The sequence below is a fragment of the Rhea pennata genome, chromosome 3 (genome assembly GCF_028389875.1).
Source record: "Rhea pennata isolate bPtePen1 chromosome 3, bPtePen1.pri, whole genome shotgun sequence".
Lineage (NCBI taxonomy): Eukaryota > Metazoa > Chordata > Aves > Rheiformes > Rheidae > Rhea > Rhea pennata.
Genome location: NC_084665.1, coordinates 128,877,288 through 128,901,364, shown reverse-complemented (window position 1 = coordinate 128,901,364; position 24,077 = coordinate 128,877,288). Strand labels below are relative to the sequence as shown.

The 24,077-nt window shown below is 47.9% G+C and overlaps 1 protein-coding gene across 1 annotated transcript in view; it reads right to left on the bottom strand.

Moving 5' to 3' along the window:
- The window catches only part of OTOF (otoferlin), a 110,802-nt gene that overhangs the window by 22,191 nt on the left and 64,534 nt on the right, over window positions 1-24,077 (bottom strand). Inside the window, exons 6-27 of the mRNA XM_062571252.1 lie at window positions 21,391-21,464; window positions 19,529-19,655; window positions 19,167-19,221; window positions 16,928-17,059; window positions 16,404-16,466; window positions 15,762-15,846; window positions 14,187-14,346; window positions 12,725-12,911; window positions 11,999-12,185; window positions 11,087-11,310; window positions 10,513-10,621; window positions 9,834-10,017; window positions 7,354-7,474; window positions 6,579-6,679; window positions 6,016-6,106; window positions 5,029-5,145; window positions 4,177-4,329; window positions 3,508-3,697; window positions 3,020-3,144; window positions 1,826-1,960; window positions 1,148-1,309; window positions 355-474 (exon numbers count right to left, since the gene is read on the bottom strand). Of these exons, the coding sequence (XP_062427236.1) occupies window positions 355-474; window positions 1,148-1,309; window positions 1,826-1,960; window positions 3,020-3,144; window positions 3,508-3,697; window positions 4,177-4,329; window positions 5,029-5,145; window positions 6,016-6,106; window positions 6,579-6,679; window positions 7,354-7,474; window positions 9,834-10,017; window positions 10,513-10,621; window positions 11,087-11,310; window positions 11,999-12,185; window positions 12,725-12,911; window positions 14,187-14,346; window positions 15,762-15,846; window positions 16,404-16,466; window positions 16,928-17,059; window positions 19,167-19,221; window positions 19,529-19,655; window positions 21,391-21,464 (2,902 nt within the window). The remainder of the gene's footprint in view (window positions 1-354; window positions 475-1,147; window positions 1,310-1,825; window positions 1,961-3,019; window positions 3,145-3,507; window positions 3,698-4,176; window positions 4,330-5,028; window positions 5,146-6,015; window positions 6,107-6,578; window positions 6,680-7,353; window positions 7,475-9,833; window positions 10,018-10,512; window positions 10,622-11,086; window positions 11,311-11,998; window positions 12,186-12,724; window positions 12,912-14,186; window positions 14,347-15,761; window positions 15,847-16,403; window positions 16,467-16,927; window positions 17,060-19,166; window positions 19,222-19,528; window positions 19,656-21,390; window positions 21,465-24,077) is intronic.

The window sequence follows — 24,077 nt, the reverse complement described above, 5'->3', positions numbered from 1 at the left end:
CCCCAAACTTGCTATGGTGCCTACAGTTAAGAGAGCAGGTAGTGATCCAGTCTCTTGCTTTTGTTAGGCTGCTGCAACCTAACTCCCTCTGCAGCCAGTATAGGCCAGTCTTTGCAATGCAAACATCTGGCTGAAGGTGTCTAACTTGGCATCAAAACCTCAAAGATCTCTCCTGGCCTTCCAACATCCACTGACAGAGTCTTCTGCCTTACATCATCCTTGCACAACACATGTAGCCCTCATAATGTGATCTGTTTGAGGCCATGACAACACAGTACCTTTTGCTACTGTTTGGCTACTGAGCGTTAAAGGCAGATGTCCCAAGATGAAGCCCTCTTCTGCCAATGTAATTACCTCTACTCTGTATTTACTCAGCACCGGACGAATCCCCAGTGGCACTGGCAGGATGGGACCCCGGTCGATGTCAGTGGGCCCATCGATAGGAGGCAGGTCTGATTTACCCCCAGGTCCAATCTGGAAGAGATGCATCATGGATTAAGATCTGCTCAAATCCAAGCAGCTCCTGGCCTGCCTAGTCAATGGAAAGAAATGGGCACCTACAGAGAGAGAGCAGGCCCACCCTGGACTCCTTGTCAAAGACTCATAAGATGTATGATCTTTCTCTATGGACCATAAGATTGATAAGAACAAGAGAGTTTCAGTATATGGGAAAGGAGGCAGGAAAGAGGAAGGGCTCAGCTCTGCTACCCCGAGAGACTACACAGCAAAGATGTTGGGATGCTCTTGGGATGTCAGCTCTTGGGATGCTGGCATGAACTCACACCCCTTTTATCTGGGACCTTCCCACTGACATCTCTGAGAGATCCAAGACTCCCATTGGCTTCTTCTGTACCCCAGTGATGCTGCAGAGCATTTGTGCTGGTGCAATGCTTTAGTAGGGTTCCCTGTCCAGAAAGAACCTGGAACTCACTGCATAACACCTTGACCAGCATAACTCTTCAGGAGCTGCCCTCACACTGAGCTGTTAGTAGCTGTGGTAAACCCTCCTAGCTTCCCTAGGACGTATGAACTAACCACAGTTTGCAGCACCTAAGAAATAGAAGCATGGATTAATCGCAGCTCTCCCTCACACCCCCTGCCCCTCTATTCCCTCCCTTGCTCTAGGATGGCTCTGTGCAGCTGGTACCTGGAGTAGCTCAAAGGCAGCCAGCAGGTCACCTGCCGTGGAGTTGCCCCGGTAGATTTGGTAGTACTCCAGTTGTGGAGGGAACCGTGGAGGGCAGTACTGCTCATCTGACATCTTCACCACAGGTTTGGCAAAGGTGCGGCCCATGAAGTCAGCTTTACCCTGGAAAGACAAAGAGAGCACTTGGACTTGTTGCATGGGGCATCCTGTCTGACTCGAGAGACCAACACAAGGTCTCTGCACTTAGCCTCACAGCACTCCCCAGCATGGTCAGAACAGGACCAGCCTGCTGGACGTTTGCAACCAAGGCTCAGTGCCACCTTTCAATGGTGGCTTGCCATCCACACGACCCTTCCTTATGCACCAGCATCTTTAAGGAGGTGGTCTAGGGCTGGGGCAGCAAGGAGGCCAGGACTGAGCCCTGTTGTAGAGGGAGACATTTGAGTAATATCTCCTTGCCTCCAGCGTCACACAAACTCTTGCTTTGCTGTCCAAACATAAGATACCAATAAGTTGAGCACAAGAGACTAATGAGCAGCAGAACCTCCTAGTTTCGTCTGTGCTCTCAGAAACACAGAGCAGACTTCTTCCACAGGCCATGAGAAATGCTACTTCCACATCTTCTGTGCCATTAGCCTTGCCATAAGTGATCTCAGCACCTGAATCAGAAAGGCTTACCACTGTGTCCTGGTCATAGATCTCAATGACAATTATGGGAGGGTCATCTCGCATCTCATGAGCTTCTCCATACAGCTCCACATTGTCAAAGACCAGCAGCTGGTCCCAGGTCGGGCAAAGGGTTTCATTGAGAACCTGCAAGAATGCCAAGAGGAACAGGGTTTACCACTCCAGCTAGGATTACCATTCATGGCCTAAGGGTCTGCACCAGGGGAGCAGACAGGACATTGATCTCAATTTCCCTGTGCCAGGACATTTGCAGTGCTGGGAGCAGGCGGGATGTTATTTTGAAAATATGAGGGGATTTATATGGTATAACTTTACATGTCCACAACATAAATGCTCCATTCCTTCACGGTAGTCACCCCAGGATTCCTTTAGTGGAGAGAAAGCAATCTCTTTAGGGCACAAATTTTCTCTTCCTAAGGCATACAACTAGGAGAGATTACATGTATTTTGTCCTTTAGGACCTTAAGGGTCCTTTGCTCTCCATTGTTTATTAGGAGACTTCAGGCAGCTCTGATGCAGATGGGTTCACTGTGGCAGTCTGCAGTCAACTGGGAATCCATGCCATTGCCAGGCCGGGCTTTGGTTTGCAGATATGTACTGGATCATAGTGTGAAGGCACTGATAAACAAGAGCATAGAGTTGATGGCTCATGGGGCAAGAGATGGGACAGATCCACAATCTGAAGGATCTGAAGCCTGATAAAAATGAAGGAAAGTTAAAGGTCTAATTTGCTTTGTAGGTCTTGACCCAAGATGCTTGCATCTCCCCGAGTTCATCCCTGGCTCTGATGTTCTGATTTTGGCTCTGATGTTCTGATTTTCTCTGCTTGAGCATCTACTTCCTTCTGTAAAATCAGGGCAAAAGAGCAGCCTGCAAAGGGGCAGCCATGGGGATGAATTCTGGTGAATAAGCACAGGCCTGGCCTGTCTGAGCCATGTCACAGGCTGTAACTCCAGTGCCTGGCAGCACTGGTAGGCTGGTGCTTGCTCTGCGGGCCAACAGGGATCCCTTGAGCGCGAGACAGCTTGACAGTGAGACTCCAGTGTTATGGCTGCTTTCCCACCCCAGGATCATGATTCACCAGCAGTCAGGAGACCCAGCCCCATGGCAGGGAAGCGAGATGGACAAGAATCACATTCAGTCCCAGAGACTGCCCAGTCCTCCGGGTCAGGAAACAGTGCTTACCTCGGTGCATTGGCTCTGGGTGATGAAGAAGACTCGGGCAAAGGGATCCGAAAGGCCACTGCTGTCAGCAGCAAACAAACTCCTAGCCTGGTACATGTGGGCTCGCAGCTGGAACACCTGCTTCTCTGTGACAGAGAGAGGGTGAAGTGAGACAGCTTGGTATGCAACCCTGGAGCTTAGCCATGGAGAGTAATGTTTCAGAGGCATGTTTTGTCTCAGGGCCAGCATGGATGAAGGAAGTTGGCTCAAAGCATGCACCTGGAATGGATATGGACTTCCTAGAGTCCTGCTCCTGTTGTGCAGAATGACAGCTGTGAATGGGGTAAGAAGAAGGGTGCACATTTCCCCCACCCCAGTTCCCTGCAGCAGCATGTGAGACTTCAGATGGGGACACCTGGAATGATTTCCCCCTTAGTTCCTGGAAGCCCTTGGCCCACGTGGTGTTGAACCCGGCTCCCTCCTGCCATCTCCACATCCTGCCCTCTTACTGGTGTAAAGGAGGCTGACAGGTGGAAAGGACGGCAGGTTTTGGCCTCTGACTGTCTTCTTCTCCTCAAAGCCACAGGGCAGGCCACTCAGGAAGTCTTTGCGCTGCTTGTTGAGGCCCAGCCACAAGTAAATCTCCATCTTGGCTTGAACTGTCCAGCCTGCAGGTCCAAAGCCCCTCTTCCCAGGGAGCTGGGCACAAGGGACAAGAGAGTTTACAGGGAGATAGGGAAGCCTCACAGATTGGACACACCACTTCTTGCAGCACCCACCTCCTTCTGGTGCCTCACCTTGTACCACTGCTCCTGTAACCCAGGTATCCACCCCTCATTTTAGATCATAGCCACTACTCTAGCTCATGCATCACATTCTGCCCATCATGTTTGGCTTCCTCTTTTTCAGCCAGTATGTCCTTTCCTAGCAGAGTGAATCAGACATCTGTCTCCTCCCAGGCATTTATCACCTACCAGCCTGCAAAGACCAGTGGTTCACACTTTCTAGCAACAAACTTCCACAACTATAGGTGGAGTACAGTCTCTTTTTCCTAGTATTTAATCACCAGCAAAATCTAGTACCCAGCTTTCCCATCTCCATCCCCCGTCCTCCCATTCTGTCTCTGCTCCACCTCCCTCCTCTTGGGTGCAGCTCCTCCAGGAAAGATGGACAGGCACCTTGAGGAAGACAGTCTTCACTTTGGAGCAGTCTTTGCCCATCTCCTCATCCACAATGGAGTAGAGGATGTCCTTGGAAGGGATACGGGCGTAGGCAATGCGTTTGTTGTTGCTCATCATCCAGATGAAGATGTCAGGAATGGTGTGCTGGGGCTGTGAACACCAATGAAGAGGCCTGTCAGCATCTTGGCCCTTTTTGACCACTGAGGCATGGCTGTTCATCCTGGTACACTGTCAACATAACCAAAACGCCCCATTCCAGCCCCAAGCAAGGCCGGGGTTAGCCGCCTTACAGCAGTTTGGATGGGACCTGGCTTGTGGGCGAGGCAGTTTCCCCGCCTGGGACAGGGCTCAAGGCAGGGCCCTGGCCTGAAGTGGGTCACCAGGATGTTTTTGGCCATCTGGTAGCTTTGTACAGTCAGGCTATAAACCGCTCCATGCCTTCCGAGTTTGCCCGTACACTACTGGATTAGGATGGATCAGCATTAGTATAAGATAAAGAGCTCTTCCCAGATAGTAACAGAACTGGTCCTCTTGCAGTTGAGCTAAAGGATGGTTTTGCCTGCCTTGAGCTATAGCAAGGCTGTGAAATTCCCTAGGCAATGAGCTATCAGAAGGTGGCAAATGTCCACGCAGTGTTAAAGTGAGCAGCATGCAGCCATCTCTGATCTGTGCCTAATGCCTACAAGGTAGAGACTTGTTAAAGTAAGTAACTCTTTGGAGAGCTTTGGGATAAAGCCTGCAGGATTTGTGAAGAGGCCTCCATCCATCCTGGGTGCTATTTCCATGCCAGGAGCTGTGTCCATGAGCTAACCCAGCTAACAGGTGCTCTCCATGTGGAGGGTGACTCACCTCATCAGCCAAAAACCGGAGTTTCTGCAGGAAGTTTTGCACCAGCTTCAGCTTGTCTTTCATGGTGTTCTTCTTCACCTGTGACCGCAGAGTCGTGGCTTGCTGCCCCATGTTCTCCTGTGATGAAAAGGGAGCCCAGGACATGTTGTGAACAACAGCAGAATGGAGCATAGAGAAGGGAAAAGCAGCAGACAGGTCTTCCTGTGTTTTGGAAGGAATGGTGAGGAGACAAATGCCTTAGTCCCACCATGGGCATCCAGATAATGGTACTTCTGGCACCTTTGTTAACCTTGGCAGGATGTTGGAAGGGCCCTCGGCACAGTGCAGAGATTTCTGTCCCAGCTGGACGTGCCACAGGACAGAGAGGTATCAGTTGTGCTTATGGCATTTTGAGGTGACTTCGAGCCTTGTGTTAAGCATAGGCTCTGCCCTTTCTCTGACTCCACTGAAAATCAGCCTCTGGTTTAAGTTCAGAATAGGGGACACAGAGGCTTTCCCATGTTAAATTCCTCACTCTGTTGTATGCAGCTGGCTAATGAAACTGCTGCTTCTTGGTTGTGCCAGCTGGACAAGCCACCTGATCTTTGTGCATCTCCTTTTCAAGGAGTGGGGCTACCTGCTTCAAATATCTAGGCCATATCTACCCCTGGAGCAGCTGTGCTCTGCAGGGCCCCTACGTTTCTGCTTCCCAGTCTCCTGAACAACTTGACAATCAAATAGCTCCTTGTCTGCACTCCTGCATTTCTTTCCAATGCAAAGCAGAGTGTGATGGAGGGGAGGTAGTGGTGTGGATCCAAACATCAGCTGGGGCCTGTGCAAGATGGGAAGTGCTCATGAGTTCCCCTACTTAGAAATAAACCTCAAACCATCAATCCACAAGGACTGGAAATCAATACCCCTAAAGACCAAGTTTCCCCACTGCATTGACAGGGTCCAGTCCCATTCCTGAATCTTCCTCCCTTTCCTCCCCATCTGAATCGCACTTACCAGCTCCCTCATGCACGACTTGAGCCTTTCTCGATCCAGCCTTGTGCGGGAAGAGTGGTGCTGGTCCTTGTCGGCCAAGGTCACGAAGCGCCTAATGAGACAGGTCGTCAGCATGAATCCCGCGAGAGCCTGCTGGCTCTCTGCAAGCAGCCTTGGCAGACTGGATCTCTGCTAGCAGTAGGACACTTTGCTGGAGGGATGTGCCTTGTTTCTTCAGTGTGCACTGCGATCATGGCCAAATCGCCCATTTACACCCAGTGCTGAAAGTCATGCGTAAGGAGCAGGTACTGCTCAGATACCAGGCTGTGGAGGCCACAAGACTGAGTCCTAATGGCTTTCATCACTGGTTGAGGATCTTTGGGAAGCAGATGCGAGTACCACCTTGCCCATGCTCCAAACCAGAAGGCAGCCAATGTGGTGTTGTGCTAAGGCAAGAAAATGCTTGCCTCTTTTCTCAGGGCATAAACCAAGGTAAGCTTATGTTCTCAATCCCATGACCTTGCCTATTGGCCAGCTGAGAGCACAGGTCTTTGGTGTGCAGCCTTTGCTAGACTTTTACTCACAAGCACCCACTGCTCAGTTCCTCCAGGACCCCTCGGAGCCGGCGCTCTGGGTGTGGTTTCTCTGTCTTGATCATTTCCTGCACATCATTGAGGCCTTCCTCCTGGAATGGCAATGGGGGAAGCAGTGAAGGGGGTGGTGGGGCAGAGCCCTGCAGCAGGGTTAGGCTTGGCACCAGAGCCACCCCATGGGAAGCAGCCCTGGCACTGCCAAGAGGAAACATCTACTTCTTCTCCAGGCTTCGCTGCCACAGAGCTCAGGTCTGACACCTGTTTGCCTGGGAGAAGCTGGCTCCAGTTGATGTGAATTTCGCCACCTCCCCCGGGGACTAATTAGTCAAGGTTCACCTCATCTTTGCTGGATCTGCCAGGCTTTCTCTTTGCAGATCTCTTGCTAGGAAGCTCATTGTTACCCTGTCTACCTGGAGCTGTCACAAAGACTCCTCAGGAATTAGTTAAGACTACAAAGAAGGCTCTGCCACAAAAGTAGTTCACTCCAGGAGTCCAGGCAGGCAAAGCCTCCTCACCTTCCTTCTCCCTTCTGTGGGGACCTCTGGGTCTGACCAACACCAAAATTCATTAAACTCCTAGGAGTTGGCCATTCAGTTAGTGGAGAGTTTAGTATTGGGGAACTTCTTTCTTGCATGAACTTGATAAAGGCTCTCTGCAACGGTTTGTCCCTGTTTTATGACACGCTGCGGAAGCATGCAGGGATCCTGGCTGTGCCTTATGGGCTGTCCCCTCCCCTGAGCCAATTCTGTCCCCAGCACATACTGACCAGCTTGTCTGCAATCTTGTCCATGATGTTGGCATTATACAGTCTCCGGCGCTGGTCTTGCCACCAGCTCTTGATGTAGATGCAAGGCTTCTTCTCAAAGTACGGTAGGTGGAAATAGTTCCTGCAACAAGAGGCAGAAGGATGTTCTGTGGTAGGATCACTCCTAGAGAGGAAAGACCACTTTCTCCTGCCTCTCGTGGCACATCAGAGAGCGCTGTGACAGTGAGACAGATATATGAGAGCACAGGCCAGGAAGAAAGGGGGCTGGAAGTAGCTTATATGAATTGCACACTCAACGAGAGAGATGTCGTCTCTCCTAGCACCCTTCCACATGTAGAGTACTGTGTCCAGTTCTGGTCTCCCCAATAAAAGAATTACTGGAGTAAGTCCAGGAGAGAGCTACTAAGATGCTTAAGGGACTGGAGTGTCTCTCCTCTGAGGAAGGCCTGAGAGAGCTGGGCCTGTTCAGCCTGCAGAAGAGAAGACTGAGGGCAATCTTAACAATGTGTAGAAATATCTGAAGGGAGGAAGGTCTGAACATGAGGAAAAGCTTCTTTGCTGTGAGGGTGACTGAGCACTGGAACAGGTTGCCCAGAGAGGTTGTGGAATCTTCTTCTCTGGAGATACTCAAAAGCCGCCTTGACATAGTCTTGGGCAACATCCTCTAGATGACTCTGCTTGAGCAGGGGGCTTGGACTGGATGACATTTAGAGGTCTTGCCCAACCTTGATTATTCTGTGATTCCTAGCACCAGACCTCTCTCTGCACAAGGCTGGGGGAAACTCTCCCCTTGCAGCTAAGGCCCATCCAAACTGCCCCTGGGGATGCTTTGCCTGGGTTAACCCTTGCTTCTGACCAGAGTGCGTTGGGGCTGCCTGCATTGGCCAGGTGCTCCAACATGGCAGAACATGTAGGCAGAAACCATGGCTGAGCCCAAGTGAAGCCAAAGCGCTAACACCCTGTTCTGGATGCTGGGGAGCATTTCCTTTAGACCCCTGGCCTTCATGACAGGCAGAGGTCTCTGCCGTTTGCAGCACTGTCAGATTTCCATTTACCTGTGGCATGGAGATGGCATGGAGAGATAGTAGTCATGGTATAGACAAGGGGAGGAAGAAGCTGGACCACTGGGCATGGCCTGGAGAACAGGTTCATGCTTCTGGTCTGCCCAAGGCAGTTTGAGCATCTGCTGTGAGCCAGAATTTAGCCCAGATAAAGACACTGCAGATTCTGTTGCACTTGGGATCACCCTAAGGTAAAAACCAGCCTCAGTTCATCTTGAGAAGCCATCTGGATTATTGCTAGCCAGAAGATGTCAGCAGAGCCCTGCAGCCAAGTGTGAGACTCCTGCACTCTGATAATGGACTAGGAAAAGCAGAGCCCAGAGGAATACGCTGTAAAACATTTGTGCTTTTCATCTCCCTTCTGCATTCCCCTTTCTGATGGGTTGGTTAACAAGTGCAGGAACCCCAGGTAGACAGTTTTATCTAGACTGCAAATAGCCTTGATTCAATTTAGTTTGCTTCATTTCCCAATTGAATTAAGACAGTCAGTTAACATCTATCTGCTGGTGGAAGTGTTAAAATAATCCACTTTAAGTGCATCTCATTAGGTTAAATCTGATTAGCTTTCCTAAGTACAAGTTTTTTGCATTCAAATCTTGGCCGCAAAAGAAGCCCAGCCTAGACACAGCAAGACATGTGCCATGATCCTGCTCAGTTCTGGGCTTTCTGAAAAGACTTCTGAAGCCCTTTTAATTGCCTTTTTTAATGGCAATCAATGATTTTTGGATCTGCTGGTTAACTTTCCCTTAGTAGTCCACAGGGGTAGAGTGTTAAAGGTGTGGATAGCTATGCGTGCTGTGCACATAACTGGTTAGATAGATGAGAGAGGCCCTCTGTGAGGTAGGCAAAGAGGTGAATTCCACCTTTATTAGACATCAGAGCATCTACAAGAGTGCTTCGGACTGTAGGAAATGGGAGTGGGTGTTCAGTTATCAGATTGTAATACCTAAGATTGGGTCTCTACAAGCAGTTATCTAAGCTCCCATCACGAGGAACAGAGATCTAGTGCTCACTGCTGCTCCTAGCTCTGGTCGGCTGAATGACTTTCCAGGCTGCAGAGACCGCTTGACTTCATCTCTGCTTACTCTGGTGGGAGCTCAGATACCTGTCGAACATGGAAACACCTTTGGACAATGAATTAAGAGTTGTATCTCTCCCCGAGAGCTTTTGGGTCTGCTGCGCATGGAAGAGGCTGTTTCTAAACCCTAATTTCTTTCCCATCATCCTACAGATGTTCCAGAAACTAGATGCTAATCCTTCTCCTGCAAGACGAGGGAGCACAGCACTCATCTGCATCCCAGCTGTCAGCAGGAGAGAGACGTCTCCTATCTCATTACAATGCTTCAGTGTCCCTTCCCTCACTTGCCCCTTGCAGTGTTCAGCAATGTGGCTCTTCGGTGGCCAGGTGGGCACACTTACCTGTCTGTGACCAGGGGTTTCATGGGTTGAGATGAGGAAATGGAGATCAGCTCTCCATCCTCATCACCATCTTCCTCACTTGAGTTCTGGAGCAGCTCAGACTCCTCCTCATCCCCATCCCCTCCCTCTTTCTTCCTCCGCAAAGTAGGTTTGGTCATGCCATCGATTTGGTTCCCATAGTTACCTTGGAAAAAAAGTGACAGGGCTGTAACTCACACTGGGGTTAAATGGACTCAGTCACCTGGCTTTAATTCAGGATGGGGAACAATCTTCCATGGGGAACCATGGGGAACAGTGAAGTTCAACTTTCTGAAACTCTGACCAGGAATTACAAATTAATGACAGCAATCTCTCTCCTACTCATGCCACCTTCCAAGCCATTAGAAATATACATCCTTCCTTCTTGTGGTGGGTAATTTCAGGAGGCACAAAGCCAGGTTCTCTCAGCTAAGAGATGGAGCAGATCCACTGCAGACAGATTATACAGCAAAGGGTTGATCTGGGGACACATGTGGCTTGTGCCAATAAAGTAGCCATCACGTTCTTCCTCAACTGAGAACCCTGGATGCTTTGCCAAGCGTTAGCATGGAAAGAGCGGGTAGAAACCCTTCTATGGGCCTTGGATCCTACATTCTCTGTCGGGCATGTTTCAAAACCAACATCTCAGAAAACAACCAACCTATTGTGACCTCAAAGTTGATGGGTTTGTCACCAATCTTCCTGTCAATCATGGTAGCTTCCAGGAAGGCTCCAAAGAGGAAGAATTCCTCCATTTTCCCAGTACAGTTCTGTGGGAGAAAACTGAGGGAATTAGGATGGAAGGGTAAAGTCAACCAGATGAACTCTTAGGAGGACTGGGCAGGGAGTTCCAGAAGGCCACATTTGGCACCTTGAGTACCCACAGGCCTCTATGAAGGGAAGATGCCACTGTCTGGCTTTTCAGAGAGACTACAAGGGTTTTCTCTCCCTCAGCTTGAGCCATCTAAGAGGTAGCTGTCTGAACCGGTTGTCTAGGTTCACTGCATGTTTTTTTTGTTTTTTTTTTTTTTGTTTTTTTTTTTTTTTGAATGACCATAACATCTGAAAAGCCCTTGTAAGATTTACTGTTGTGCTGGAGGATCCAGCACATTTAGTGCGGTACTGAATGAAATCCTCAATCTGTGAGACCAGGTGCAATTATCAAGAAGAATGAGCGAACTAATAGCAACACCCAAGACTTGTCATTGGCAACCAAAGGGTTGGGGAAGACTCACATCGGCAACTGATGTGGCCTGCTCAACTTGCACCTCTGTGGAGCTGTTGATCTCTGGGTTGCTAGTGTCCAAGATCTCCACAGCAAGGCTCATCAAAAGCCTGGCCCGGAAGGAGACGCCTTCACCCAGACCCTCGTTCAGATCCTGGTGCTCATCCATCAGAGTGTAGTTCCGAGTGGAGCCATACATGTTCACCCAGGCAGGGCCAAAGGTTGGCAGGAAGCCTGCAGAAGACCAGATACACATGTAGTGAAGGGGATGTGCAAGAAGGAGGGCATGTCTTTGTCTCAAGGCTCAAGTTGGCTCATGGAATGGCATCACTTTCCTGGTGTGGCTATGGTAGCACAGGCTTGATCATGCGTGTACATTTGCATGCACATGGAAAACACATGTTTGCAGCCATACATGGAGATGGTTTTGTGGTGACAGCAGTGCACGGGATTGTGCAGCGCACCAGGCCAAAGACAGAGGTAAGTATGCTGTTGGGCAAGCCACCCAACACGAGACACGAGAGAGGAGAAACCCTCATTAGCCACCTTCCTAGGTCTCTCTCTGGTTTTATACCAGTCCTGTCCTATGTATGCTCGCACGTGTGAACGTGGGAGCCTGTCCTGTATTCATCCGTTCATGGGCATGAATGTTTTGGAAGGGGCAGTTGTTCCTGGGTATCTTTTCTTTCAAGTGTCTGACTAGAGGCATGTCATGGGGCTTGCTTTTCAGCATGGGATGGGTGTCCAGTGCTCTCAGAAAACCACTGCAATGAATAGAGGTCTCTGCCAGTGGGCACCAAGGAGCAGCTATCTCCAGGAGTGGGGAAGTAGCTATTTTTTTTTGCTAATTCTCAGCCAAGGGGATGTCTCCCTACCATGAAGAAGATGTCTCACATCCCATCCTCACCCCCATCAGCTTTACCTTTGTCTCCTTCATTAGAGATCTTCCGCAAATCAATGAAATGAGTCCCAATAGCCACATCATTGACTTTGTCGGAGTCTCGGATCTGGATCTTTATCCTCTTGCACAATGGGGGGAACATTTCTGTGAAGACTATTTGCTCATTCCAGAGAGGTTCGTAGCTGCTCTTCTGCACGGACGTCTTCCCCTGCCACATGGGAGGAGAAAGCAGATGTTTCACAAGGGTCTAAGCTCACAAGCCACCCACCTTCTTTCAGACTTCAACTCCTCTCTTGCTAATGACTGTTGAAACATATGTTCTGTTTGTGACTCTCCTCTCCCAAATAATAAGCTCCTTTCCTTGACTGGAGATTGCTGCAACCCACCCACCCTCACAGTTTGGGCAAGAGAAGGGAATGTTCTACATGGCAAACAAGGCAGCTTTCTCACGCAGTTCAGCAGCTACATGCCAGGACAGCTGAGATCATCTTGGGGTTGGGTGTTAGGTTTAGCTCAGTTGGTTAGAGTGTGGTGCTCATAATGCTAAGGTTGTGGGTTCAATCCCTGTATGGGCCACTTGTTCGAGGGTTGGACTAGATGATCTCCCGAGGTCCCTTCCAACCTTACCAATTCTATGATACTCTATTCTGTGATACCCTGTCTTTGGCCACATGGTCCCAAACCTACACAATGGCTCGTCCTGCTCAGGTTATTATGTCACAGTGGTATAGCAAGCAGCTCACTCACCTTCTGCCCTGCAAAGAACACTTGCACATAGGGGTCCACCAAATCCTTGTTCTCCCCAATGAGAGCTTTCTTCACATTGGCCATGATGCTGGTGTTCATACGGGGCAGCCCCTCAGCTCGATAGATCTTGATGTAGAAACGAGCCCATTGCCGCTCTGGAGGAACCCCATCTGGAAGGAGGAGGTTCCTGCAACATCAACAAATAGGGCTGGAGACAGCTGCTGGGCCTGGCAGATTTGTCAGGAGAGGCCTGTGGAAGAGGGGGAAGCTGCTCCACTTTTGGAGTGCAGGCTGTGAGGAGGCAGAAAGATAACCATTTCTGCAGCCATACATTTGATCACAGTCCACGTGCTGCCCACCTCCCTGATCTAGGGAAATCTTACAGCAACCCATGGAGGTTCCCCAGAGACAACCTGCATCTTTCCAAAGGGAGATAATCATTATCAGCAGTGGAGCCTAGGGGAAGACTAATCTCAGCCTAGTTTCGACATCTAAAGCAGGCCAGATGAATGGCATCTTAAAAGGGTTTTTTCCAGAGTATAAGTGGAGCTAGGGTGGTTATGTTGGGGAGAGATTGGAGCTCCAGGAAGTGGCTTCTCTTGGCAGGTTTTGGTTTTTATCTCTTCCCTGAGAGCTACAGAGGATGCTGTGAACAAAAGTTCTAGAGGAATTGCTGCAGTTGTCTGTGGTAAAGTGGGATAATATCTTGAATACAGCATGGTACAATAGTCCAAAATAGTCCAGATGCTGCCTTAAGCCCCTTGGTCTCCAGCAAGTCAGAAAAGTTGCACTAGCATTTTGATACTGGTGTGATGAACTTAGTTTCTGACTACTTGACAGAGTCTGAGAGATGGACTTGAAAGTGTGTGATCACACTTGGAGGTATTTAATTGGCTTGAAACATTCAGGGCTGGAACCAAGTTTTAAACTCTCTTGCCTTTTCTTGCACAGCCGTTTAGATGTTCTGGGGAGTCCAAGAGCTCTGCCCACTCATGCCACCTGGGAAACACACAAACTTTTCTTCTCTGTCCTGGCAGTGGGTAACGAGACCCCCATGCATCATATCTCCTCTTCCCTTCACTCTCTCTTCTGTGACTCCCATCCAAGGGCCAGCAGAGCTTTAGCTAAGCAGAGCAGACATCATCTTGGTTCACATCAAGCTGATGCTGGTAGGGAGAAACAAACAGTCTGCAGCAGACGGTCTGAACTGATATAAATGACTGGTCAGTATTGATGTGACCAAGATTTGCACCTGTAATCTATCAGTTGTTCTCTCTCTGAGAAGCAACCTATTTGGCACTTCTGATTTCACTGCACAAGGTAGGTGTGGGTATTAGAAGGGCTGTCAGCCTAATCTGGAAAGGATGTTGTCCTCACTGAATAATCCAAAGCAAAGAGATATGAAAAGCTCATAGCTCATTCCCAAGTAAGGCTATATGAACCCAGCTCTATAAAACCTTACCCCTCAATATCATCCTCATCCGTCTCATTGGATTTGTGTGGTGTCTTGATGTTGTCCCCTTTCCCTACCACAGCAATGTCACACTTCAGGTAACCTTTCAATCCAGCACTGAGATCCTCAGGGTCGGAAAGGATGGCCCATTTGTGATAGAACTGGTGCTCTGAAAGCCATGGAACAAGACAGACATTTATCAGAATCACAGGAATTCCTGTGAGGACTCAAAACCTCTGTCTACTTGAGTAGAGAAGCCTGCATGTATGCATAAGAGACATCTTCAGGTGTGAGGAATTTCAGATAGAACCCACTGAAAAATCCACTGAAAAATCCACTGGAAAAAATCTGCCTCATGTTGAAGACTGAGAAGCAATGGGACAAACTGTCTGTAGAGGAGTGGAGTTTCCATCACTGGACCTTTGTAAGGCCAAGTGTGCCTCTTGGATGTGTGAGATTTGATCCTTCTGTGGAATGCACCAGACTAGACGCTCTCTTAAGATCCCTTCTGGCCTCACTTATTGAGCCCGCCTGAAACGGAAACTCTGGAGGCTTCATTTGCACCTTAGGTCTCAGAACTCTTCATAGGGGCGGGGTGCTTCAAAAAGCCTGAAGCATAAGCAAAGATAAAATCCCAATGATTTTGGAGGTACCTTTTCTAAAGTAAAGTTTCAGAGTCCCTTACTCTGGCATGCTGCAGGCACTAGGCCCTCCAAGGGGCAATGCTGTTCTGTACAGAACAGGCATTTCTTAGTCTCTTGGGTATGTGTTTGCTTCATCAGTCTCCCAGACATGTCCAGTATGATCCACTGATTTAGTGACTGAGCTTTTCAGGCCAAAGTGCACTGGAGAATCTCTCAGGGAGGAGGGCTGATCCTTCCCAGGAGCAAGGCTACGGACTGAATGATCTCTCCAGGGACCTTTCTGGACCCCTTTTGTACAATTCTCTAAACGAATCTCAGTCACACCAGCTCTTGCTGCACACACTGAGCACAGGATGCCAAAAGCTTTCAGATTTCTTTTATGGTTCTATAAAACAGGCTTCCCTGAAACAGATGTGCTATAAACAAATCCCACGATAGCACAGTGGATTTTGTTAGCACTCATTGGGCCCATCTGCGCTAAGTTAATGCAGGCTTTATCGTCAGTGAGCAACATGACATTCTCACAGCAACTCTCATTAACCTCTCTTTCTTTGCACGCTGGGCATCCTCCTGTCTTGGCTTAAATGCCAGCCCCAGGGGGCAAGCTATAACCCATGACCTTCAGTTACTGTAAAGTTCAAGAACTTGCCTAAGCAAGCTGTCTAAGCTCCTTCAGAGGTCAGTGGAGAGGGAATGGCAAATCCCGAGGACAATTCTGCCTGTGTGCATTGTGCCTTATTCTGGATAGCATTCCGGAGGTGCTGGCAGCTCTTTTCTGGCAGCAGAAGGAGCTTAGAAGACATGCTTTTCTCTAGGATATGAAAATTAAATTAGCTAAGTGTCACCCAAGGAAACTAGTGACTGCCTGGCTATTTGCAAAGACACTTACTTGACGGTGTGGGGAGGCATATATGACCAGTTGCAAATTGTGGTTACATACCAGGCTGGGTGTAAACAGTTCCAACATCCATCTTGAAGGAGCCTACCAAAGTCCCACTGCGTAACAGATTTTTTGAGTGGATTACCTGGAAATTGAGGGAGAAAAACAAACCAGATTTTTTTTTCTCTGCCCAGCCATGCTGGGAGAGCTAGGGCTGTCTCTAGAACTGTTCAGTGTCAAACAGTAAAAGATGGGTGCATTTTGCTTGCTTTGTGCAGGAGACATAATCATATTATGAGGCACAGTGGGGTTGGCAGCTCTTGTTGAACAGTCTTGCAAGCGTCTACTTGGATTCAGTAGAAAAAAGATCATTTCTGAAACAAGAGGCAGTCTCCCAGTCACTAGGGCAACAAACACTGGGACATTTTCTTGAAGGAAGTGTCTCAAAGATGCTTGAAATCTACGCTTTAATTCCCTTCCTGGGAGAAATTACACAGCCAGACTGAGTAATGCACTAGGATAGATGTGGATACTTCTAATTAGTCTGCTTTGGCTGTAAAGGCTGGGTGAGAAGGACTGAGCACCTCACCTCCTGTCAGGGGTCTCACATCAAGGGTCTTCAATCCATCCTAACATGCAAGTAAAATGTGTTGGTTTCCACCAAAGTCCAGTCAGAAGGACAACACAACCACGCTTACTTACAGACAGCTTGATGATCTTATCAAACATGACATCTGGGGGAACATGGAAATCGAAGACAAAGTACTGAAAGAGAAAGAGCATGTGTGAAAGCAGGAAAGCAGGCATGGGCTCCTTCTGAGTTGAAAGATAATACTATGGTCCACACCCCACCGACAGAGACGTGCCTCACAGCTGGAGAGGGACCCATGTCAGTGCAAATACTGACAGCATCAGTGGTCTAAGAAACCTAAAGAAAGCATTAACCTGGAAAAACTGAGAAAGTGGGCACAGGCTCATTTAATTTGACACCGATCAAGTAAGTCTTTTTTTTTTTTTTTTTTTTTTTTTTAAAACATTTTATAAAATACCAGAGGGCAAAGGATTCATCTCTCTGTCTACATGGTTTGCGATTTCATCTTACTCTAGTAAAAGGTGACAGAAGAAAAAACCCAAATGACAACAAATTACATTTATTTGACTAACAGTGGTGTAGGTCCTGAGGAGCAGTGAGCCTGAAGCCGTACCTCAGAAAAGACCCAGCTCACCTCATTGTAGTAAGGGCAGTTAGTCGACTCCTTCATGGATGTGTATTTCTTTTCATCGCCCACTTCCACACAGACCACGGGGTCCATGTTAAGACCAACCAGCTGCCGTGCCTCGATGACTGTGATGCTGACCTGGGGAGAGAGATTCATGGACCTCCACCTTGGCTGCCCTAACCTGTGTCTCCACCTGGCTCTCCTCTCCGAGGCGCTTTCAGCTTTGGAGTGGCAGCTGGGTGGTGTCCCCTCATGACACAAAAGGGACAGGGCTGCTCTTATAAGCCTGAGCAAGCTGTGGCAAGGTGTAGGAGGCAGGAGCATCAGGGCATTCTTGTCGGTTCATATGGGGCTTCTGCTCTGAGAGCATGTAAGGCACAAAGTTGAACTGATTTAGCTAAGCTGCAGGAGCAGAGGCTCTGCTGCTGATGTCCTAACCGGCTTAACTTGCTTCTGCTAAAAAATACAAAGGGTAAACTGCTCCTAAAAGGAGATCGATCAAAGGCAGCCGAGGCCTCTAAGGAAGAGGACAAGACTGCCTGGCATTTATCACTGCACAGGTGGACTTACTGCAGAGGAGTGGAGCGGCAAACGCAACTTCCTGACCCTCAGCCAAAGCTGCACCGGCCTAATGAACCCAGCTCAATTTTGTTCCTCATTTAAAATGCAGCAAACAGTGAACACCTCTAGACTCCTTCTGAGGAGGCAAACCTCTCTCCTCTGAGACCTTCTCTGTAACCCTCCTCCTACCCATACTGGCTCCTCTAAGTCACTTTTTGGGCAGCATCCCTCACTAACAGTTCGCTCCATCCCATCCTTCCATCCCCCCTGCTGCCAGAGACCAAGGCACTTTCTTGACCTTTCCTAGTGATAAGCCCTGCAAGATAAAGTTATTTCCTCAAATTTTTAACTGTTTTGCAAAAGCCAATTGTTAAAGGAAAGCAGAGGTGTGAGGGTCTGTCAAGCAAGCACCCTGTTCACAAACCATCTACTTTTTGCAAATCCTCTTATACTTCAGAAATCACACTACAGAACTGTTATACTTCAGAAATCAGCCATTCCCTATGAAGACCAGCCTAGCCAAGCTTCTATTTGCAGTGGACAATTAACTGGACCTTTTGCTCTTTCCGCATCTTGCTTGTAATTTACCTTGCACTTTCCCCCTCCTCTTTACATTCTGGTTATACCACTCCTGAACCAGGTACATTTTCTCCCTGTCATCCTTGCAACTTGTTTCAGGCTTTTTACATGGATAACTAAACCTCTTCCACATACTGCTCTACTGCATCATTACAATTGCATTGTTCCCAGATGTCGCTAGGAATATGCTACCATGCTGACACGCAAGGACATAAAGCTAAATGGCTGCTGAATCAGCATGACTTGGTGAAAAGGAAAAGAGGAGCCCACTTATGAATCACATTGACATCAAGTAGTAAAAGAAAAAGGCAGCAACATGTATCATATGAACCCTGTGAAGCTAAATGTGTCATTCATCTAACTCTGGATTACAATGACAGGAACAAAACACCTTTGACCAAGATAACAGCAGCCGGGCACCAGCCTACCAGAGAAAATCCAGTGACTACTGCCAGCCAAGCCACATCAATCTTGAACACTAAAACATGTGCTGAATGCCCTTGTCAATTAAGGGAACTGTGTTAGAGATAGCCTGCTTCAACCACAGATTAAATTGGGCTTTCTGGACTTGTCACAATGGACAGCAAACCCAGTTAATTACTTCGTATATAGCTTATCACTCTCCCATGTAAATACCAGCTTTTTGAAAGTCATCCTCCCACAGGAGCTGCGCCTGAAACAGTCGTGCAAATGTGAACCAGCCTTCAGACTTAACGGAGGAATTGTGAGTTGCTTTTGTGAGCATAGCGCATTGAAACCTGTGGCACACTCATCCCCAGCAACGCTGTGCTAAGGCCCGTAACTTGCTGCGTGGGGAGGAGGCGCAGCCTTGTGGGACTCACTCCAGCAAGTCCAGGCCTGCTCAAGTGACTGCTGCTCATTCCTCCCAGTCGTCAAGCTGTCCCACGGGCAAATACTGACAAATGCTTCAACTAAGAGATTCAGCTCCCCAGGTAACTACTCTGCTGATAGTTGTGGTCAAAAAAGTGCAGAAGAAAAGTTCTCAACCTGCCTCTTCCTCCCCATAAATGCTCCTTGTGAAACGATCCCTCTCTAGGCTCTAAATCCTCTGAGCTGAGGTTGGGAGCACAACACTGTCACCTACCTGATAATCCATTGGCCTCCCAGCACTTGGCTCCATTTTGATATCAGGCTTGGACCTTCAAAAGAGCAGAAGAAACCTCAGTCAAACAACAGATGAACTCGCTGGAAACTGTGACAGAGCATTTCCCAAGGTTACTCCTAACAGTGCCTGCTCTTTTTGGATCTAAGGAACATAAACTCCAGGGGCTGTGAAACACCCCAGAACAGTACTGTTATTTCTTCAGTTGCTGCTGAAAATGGTTGCATGGGGCAATGTGATTACCAACATATCCTTGCTCAGGGGACAGATGGCTCTGGGGTGCAGACATGTCTGTGAGTTTGCCATCACCTCTTGGCTTGCACAAGCTCACATCTGGCGCCCACCTCTTGTTGGAGACATTGGTGGTTACAGCTGTGACGGAAGCCAAGGAGATTGTGTCTGGGTCCAGCCCACCTCCTAGTCTCATGGCTTTTTGGTCCAGGTCTTCTGCTTCCAAAACAGCAGGTTCCTCTGCGGAAAGGCACACAGACAAAAGAATGTCTCTTACTATTTCCACTCTGTGAATAATTAAAGACTTGGAGAAAGGTAACCAATACGTCCTATCAAGCTCATTTGATAATACAAAGAACAATAGTCATCAGGTCAGGTCACAAACAAGCTGGTTGAAATTGGATGAAAAAAGAGATTTGAATAGTGGGACACTTTATTCCACCTGTGCAGTGTGCCAGCCTGCAGTTCTATGAAGGCAATAAGCTTTAGAAAACTGAAATCTAACAAATGAACAATGCAGACTTCAGGAGGTAGAAGAGCATTTGAGCATGTGCTGCAGCTCTAACTACCAGGATGGCAGCTGCAAAGCCCACCAGCTGTCCAGGTTCAGGGAAGGGGTGAACAGGAGAAAGGGGTGATTTTCCAAGACCATTTTCCAGTCTTCCCTGCAGAGAGGGTTAAGACCCTAGGTCCCACAGGGCACAGAGAGACATGGCTGAGTTGGCCACCAGTCTGCCCTAGTATTGAGAGAGCATGCTGAGCTTCTACATTTCCTTGTGTACTAGCCATGGACACGTATGTAATGTTCACCCCTCCTAGCTTTGCTTCTGGTCAAGAAATCACCACAGCTTCAGCCTCAATGTGTAAAGTAGTGATGACTTCTTTCTTTGATGCAGTGCTGAGGATGAAGGGAGGTGGGGAGCTGCTTTTGAGTCAGTGGTTTTTTTTTTTTTTTTTTTGGCACAGGGGGGATAATACCAAAACCACTCGTACAGCACAGGCACTGCTTTGGGGAAAAAAAACAGGTTTCCTGTCACTTGGCTAGTTCAAGACAAGCTCTTAGCTTGCTCCAGGAGAGCAGAAATCATGTTGCTCACCATAGTCTGGCCTGGTTTCATGAGATAACACAGAAATAACCTTGGGCTTGAGCTGAAGTGAGAGGATCTAGGCTGGATGTGAGGAAAAGCTTTCGATCCAGGTGGAGAGAGGCACTGCTGCAAACTTGTGTGTGGAAAGAGTGTCCTCATCTGCCACGTGTGGGTGGGCAAACAGACTAGCACCCTCCCAGCTCTGCTTTCCGTGATTCAATGGGTCTGTTCGACAGGAGCAGAAGCTAGCTGAAAAACAGTGAACAACTACCCAGGAAGAATATCTAAAGTAACATTTTGTCTTCTTCCACACATAAAGGCATTCCCCAATTTCTTTGTTACTGAAACATAATAATTTGGTCCGAATGGAAACAACAACAAATTTCCGATCACTAACCTTCTGCATTCCCAGAAAGGTGTCCCATTTCAGCACCATTGCAGATATTGAGCCCTTGAAACAGACAACCTTGCAGCAACGGAGCCCCACTTCTTGCTGTGTTGCTGTTGCACTATTCATGCAGGTCTCCATGCACCACAGAGAAGCAGTGAAAGGGCCAAATCGTGCTTTTTGCTGTTACATTTGCAAGTAATCCCTAAAATAAGCCAGAAGCTGCCCACCTGACTTCCAGGTTTCACCATGATATCACAAGGTGGGTGATATCTTGCAAAGCCTTCGATGAGAGACTCTCTCCATCTATCCCGGCTTCACAGTTCCCCTGTGGAGACCTTCTCTCCAGCTCTCACCCTCTGCACCAAATGTACCCTGTCTAATCCTTGAGTTACTGACAGTGTTGATGAGAGCCATTTCTGGAGTCTCATCCCCATGGATTAGGGCTTTCCTGGAAAAGTAGTACTGGAAAAGGGAACATCCTCCTCCTAGCACCTACCTTGCTTCCGGTGATCATCCTTTGGCAGGCGCGTCTTGCCAAGCTTCATGGCTGAAAAAACTCCTTTCCCAGCTCTGGAAGAAGATATGGATAAGAACTCATTGAATCCTTTATTTTTTGTACTGTTGTCTGTGACTCAGGGGTGAGAACAGGAGGTTTCACAGAATCACACAACAGTTGAGGTTAGATGGGACCTCTGGAGATCATCTAATCCAAATCCCCTGTTCAAATAGGGTAACCTAGAGCACATTGCCCAAAACCATTTCCAGATGACTTTTGAATATCTCCAGAGAAGAAGATTCCACAACCTCTCTGGGCAACCTGTTCCAGTGCTCAGTCACCCTCACAGTAAAGAAGTCTTTCCTCATGTTCAAACAGACCTTCCTGTGTTTCTGTTTGTGCTCCTTGCCTCTCATCATATCACTGGGCACCACTGAGAATCATCTGGCCCCATCTTCTCGATACCCTCCCTTCAGATACTTCTAAACATTGTTATGATCCCCCCCTCAGGCTTCTCTTCTGCGGGCTGGACAGGCACAGCTCTCTCAGCCTTTCCTCATAGGAGAGATGCTCCAGACCCTCAATCATCTTAGTAGCCTTCCACTGAACTCTCTCCAGTAGCTCCATTTCTCTCTTGTATTGGGGAGCCCAGCAGTGAACACAACGCTCCTGAGATGTGGCCTCATCCAAGCTGAACAGGGGTGGGGAAGATCACTTCCCTCAACCTGCTGGCAATGCTCTGCCTAATGCTACCTAAGACACCATTGGCTGCCTTTGTCGTAAGGACATATTGGTGGCTCATGGTCAACTTGTTGTCCACCAGAACTCCCAGGTCCTTCTCCACAGAGCTTTCCAGCAGGTCAGCCCCCAGCCTGTACTGGTGCATGGGGTTTTTCCTCCTCAGGTGCAGGACTCTGTGCTTCCCTTTATTGAACTTCATGATGTTCCGCTCTCCTTTTCCAGCTGAAAGCAAGAGTAGAAATATCAGCTGAAAGCAGGGACTACTGCAAACAGGAGATAAAATGCCTTCAGGCAAAGTCAGTATCTCAGCTAAATGAACTGCCTTTGGGTCCTGGGTTCCCTTTTTCTTTTCTTTTCTTTTTTTTTCCTTGGCAAAATCCCCCAAAGCTCTGATATTATACAAAAGCTGTGGTGTTATACAGGACTGGAGCACTGTCTTATCCACCAATGGGCTGTTGTACCTTTTGCTGCCCCAGGTTTCCAGGTCTATCTCTGCTTTCCCCTACTGCTCACAGCCTTGCATTTTGTCATGACTTGTTCAGGTGATTTGTCCTGAGGGCAGTTACCTAAAATAGTCTTTTAATGAAACCTAAAAATTCTAATCACCTTCCTATCAAAAACTAGCAATCTCTTTGGCTGGATCAGCAACAAATCTGCAGAGATTCTAAAATTTCCCAAACTGTCCATTACAGCAAAATGATTTTTACCCTTCCAACATAGTTCTCACCAGTACCAGGTCAAGAAGGTTGGGACATCCCCAAGCAGAGGTCACAAACATCCGTTACATCTTGCCTGCATGGGTTCTTGCTTTGTTCCTCCATCACTTCTCTGGACTGTTGCTAATTCACTCAGAATAGTTTAGGCTAATTGGCTGATAAAATAATGATTTGCTAATTGCAAAGCTTAAGCCAAGCTTAAGAAGTATGACTTGTCTTAGCTCCAGCAAATGCTGCAGTGGAGCTAGGACTGTTATTCCAGCTCAGAATTTAGCCCATGAAATCACAAATGCGTTGAAAGCCTGGACCCATAGGTTATATGGTATTTTTTTATGTTCCTCATTTGACAGAAGTATCTCAGGTGTTTGGCATAAATGCTTTGGCTTCTGTAGCTCAGAGTTCACCTGTTACTAATGTTCATTTAAACTTTGTCCAGTCCAGCATAGAAACAAGCAGATGTTCAAATTGCTATTCATATGAATATACCCTGGGTTATTTTATTAGCTCATCAAAGCCTCATGAATTGGGACAATTTAGATGAGCTTAAGATCTAGTCTCAGCTTTGTTATGTTATAGTGCCAGCTTCAGAGCAATCCTCTAGTCTGTACATAGTGCAGTACAAAACACAGCGTTCAGTAAATGGTATGATTTCTGTACTGCAGACTGGATTGCTCTCAAATGTAGATCTAATAAACAGGCAGAGAATGTTAAAGACAATGACAAATTTCCAGATATTTCAAGCAGACTGTTCATTGTTGTTTGGATGTAACTCCATGTTGCTAATGCAAAGAGATGAGAACTTCTGAGCTGCACTGATGAAAGTTAGTGTGTCTGGATGCAACATAGATTTTTCGCTTGACGATTCAGCTGAAAAACTCACTGGGAAAAAGCCTCTACAATGTCTACAGAACTGAAATCAACAGGAATATAAGCCAAACCATGGCATATTCTCACTCTATTATTAAAGAGTAAAGAGATGCAGAGGTACTTGAGTGAAATAGTTTACAATGGTCTCAGTCAAGGTGATAAAGCTGACGGGAAATTTTGGGGGTGAAAAATTCCTGGTAGGTGAAACTGATTCCCTTTGCAGAAACCCATCAAGTTTGATGGACACATTCTCAGGCCAGGTTAAAAGCGAAGAGGACCTCCCTTCCAACTTGGTTAACAGGACAGAGGGGCCAGTGCCCAGGCTCTGATCTGGATATAGTCAGGATTGAGCTGCATTGCTGA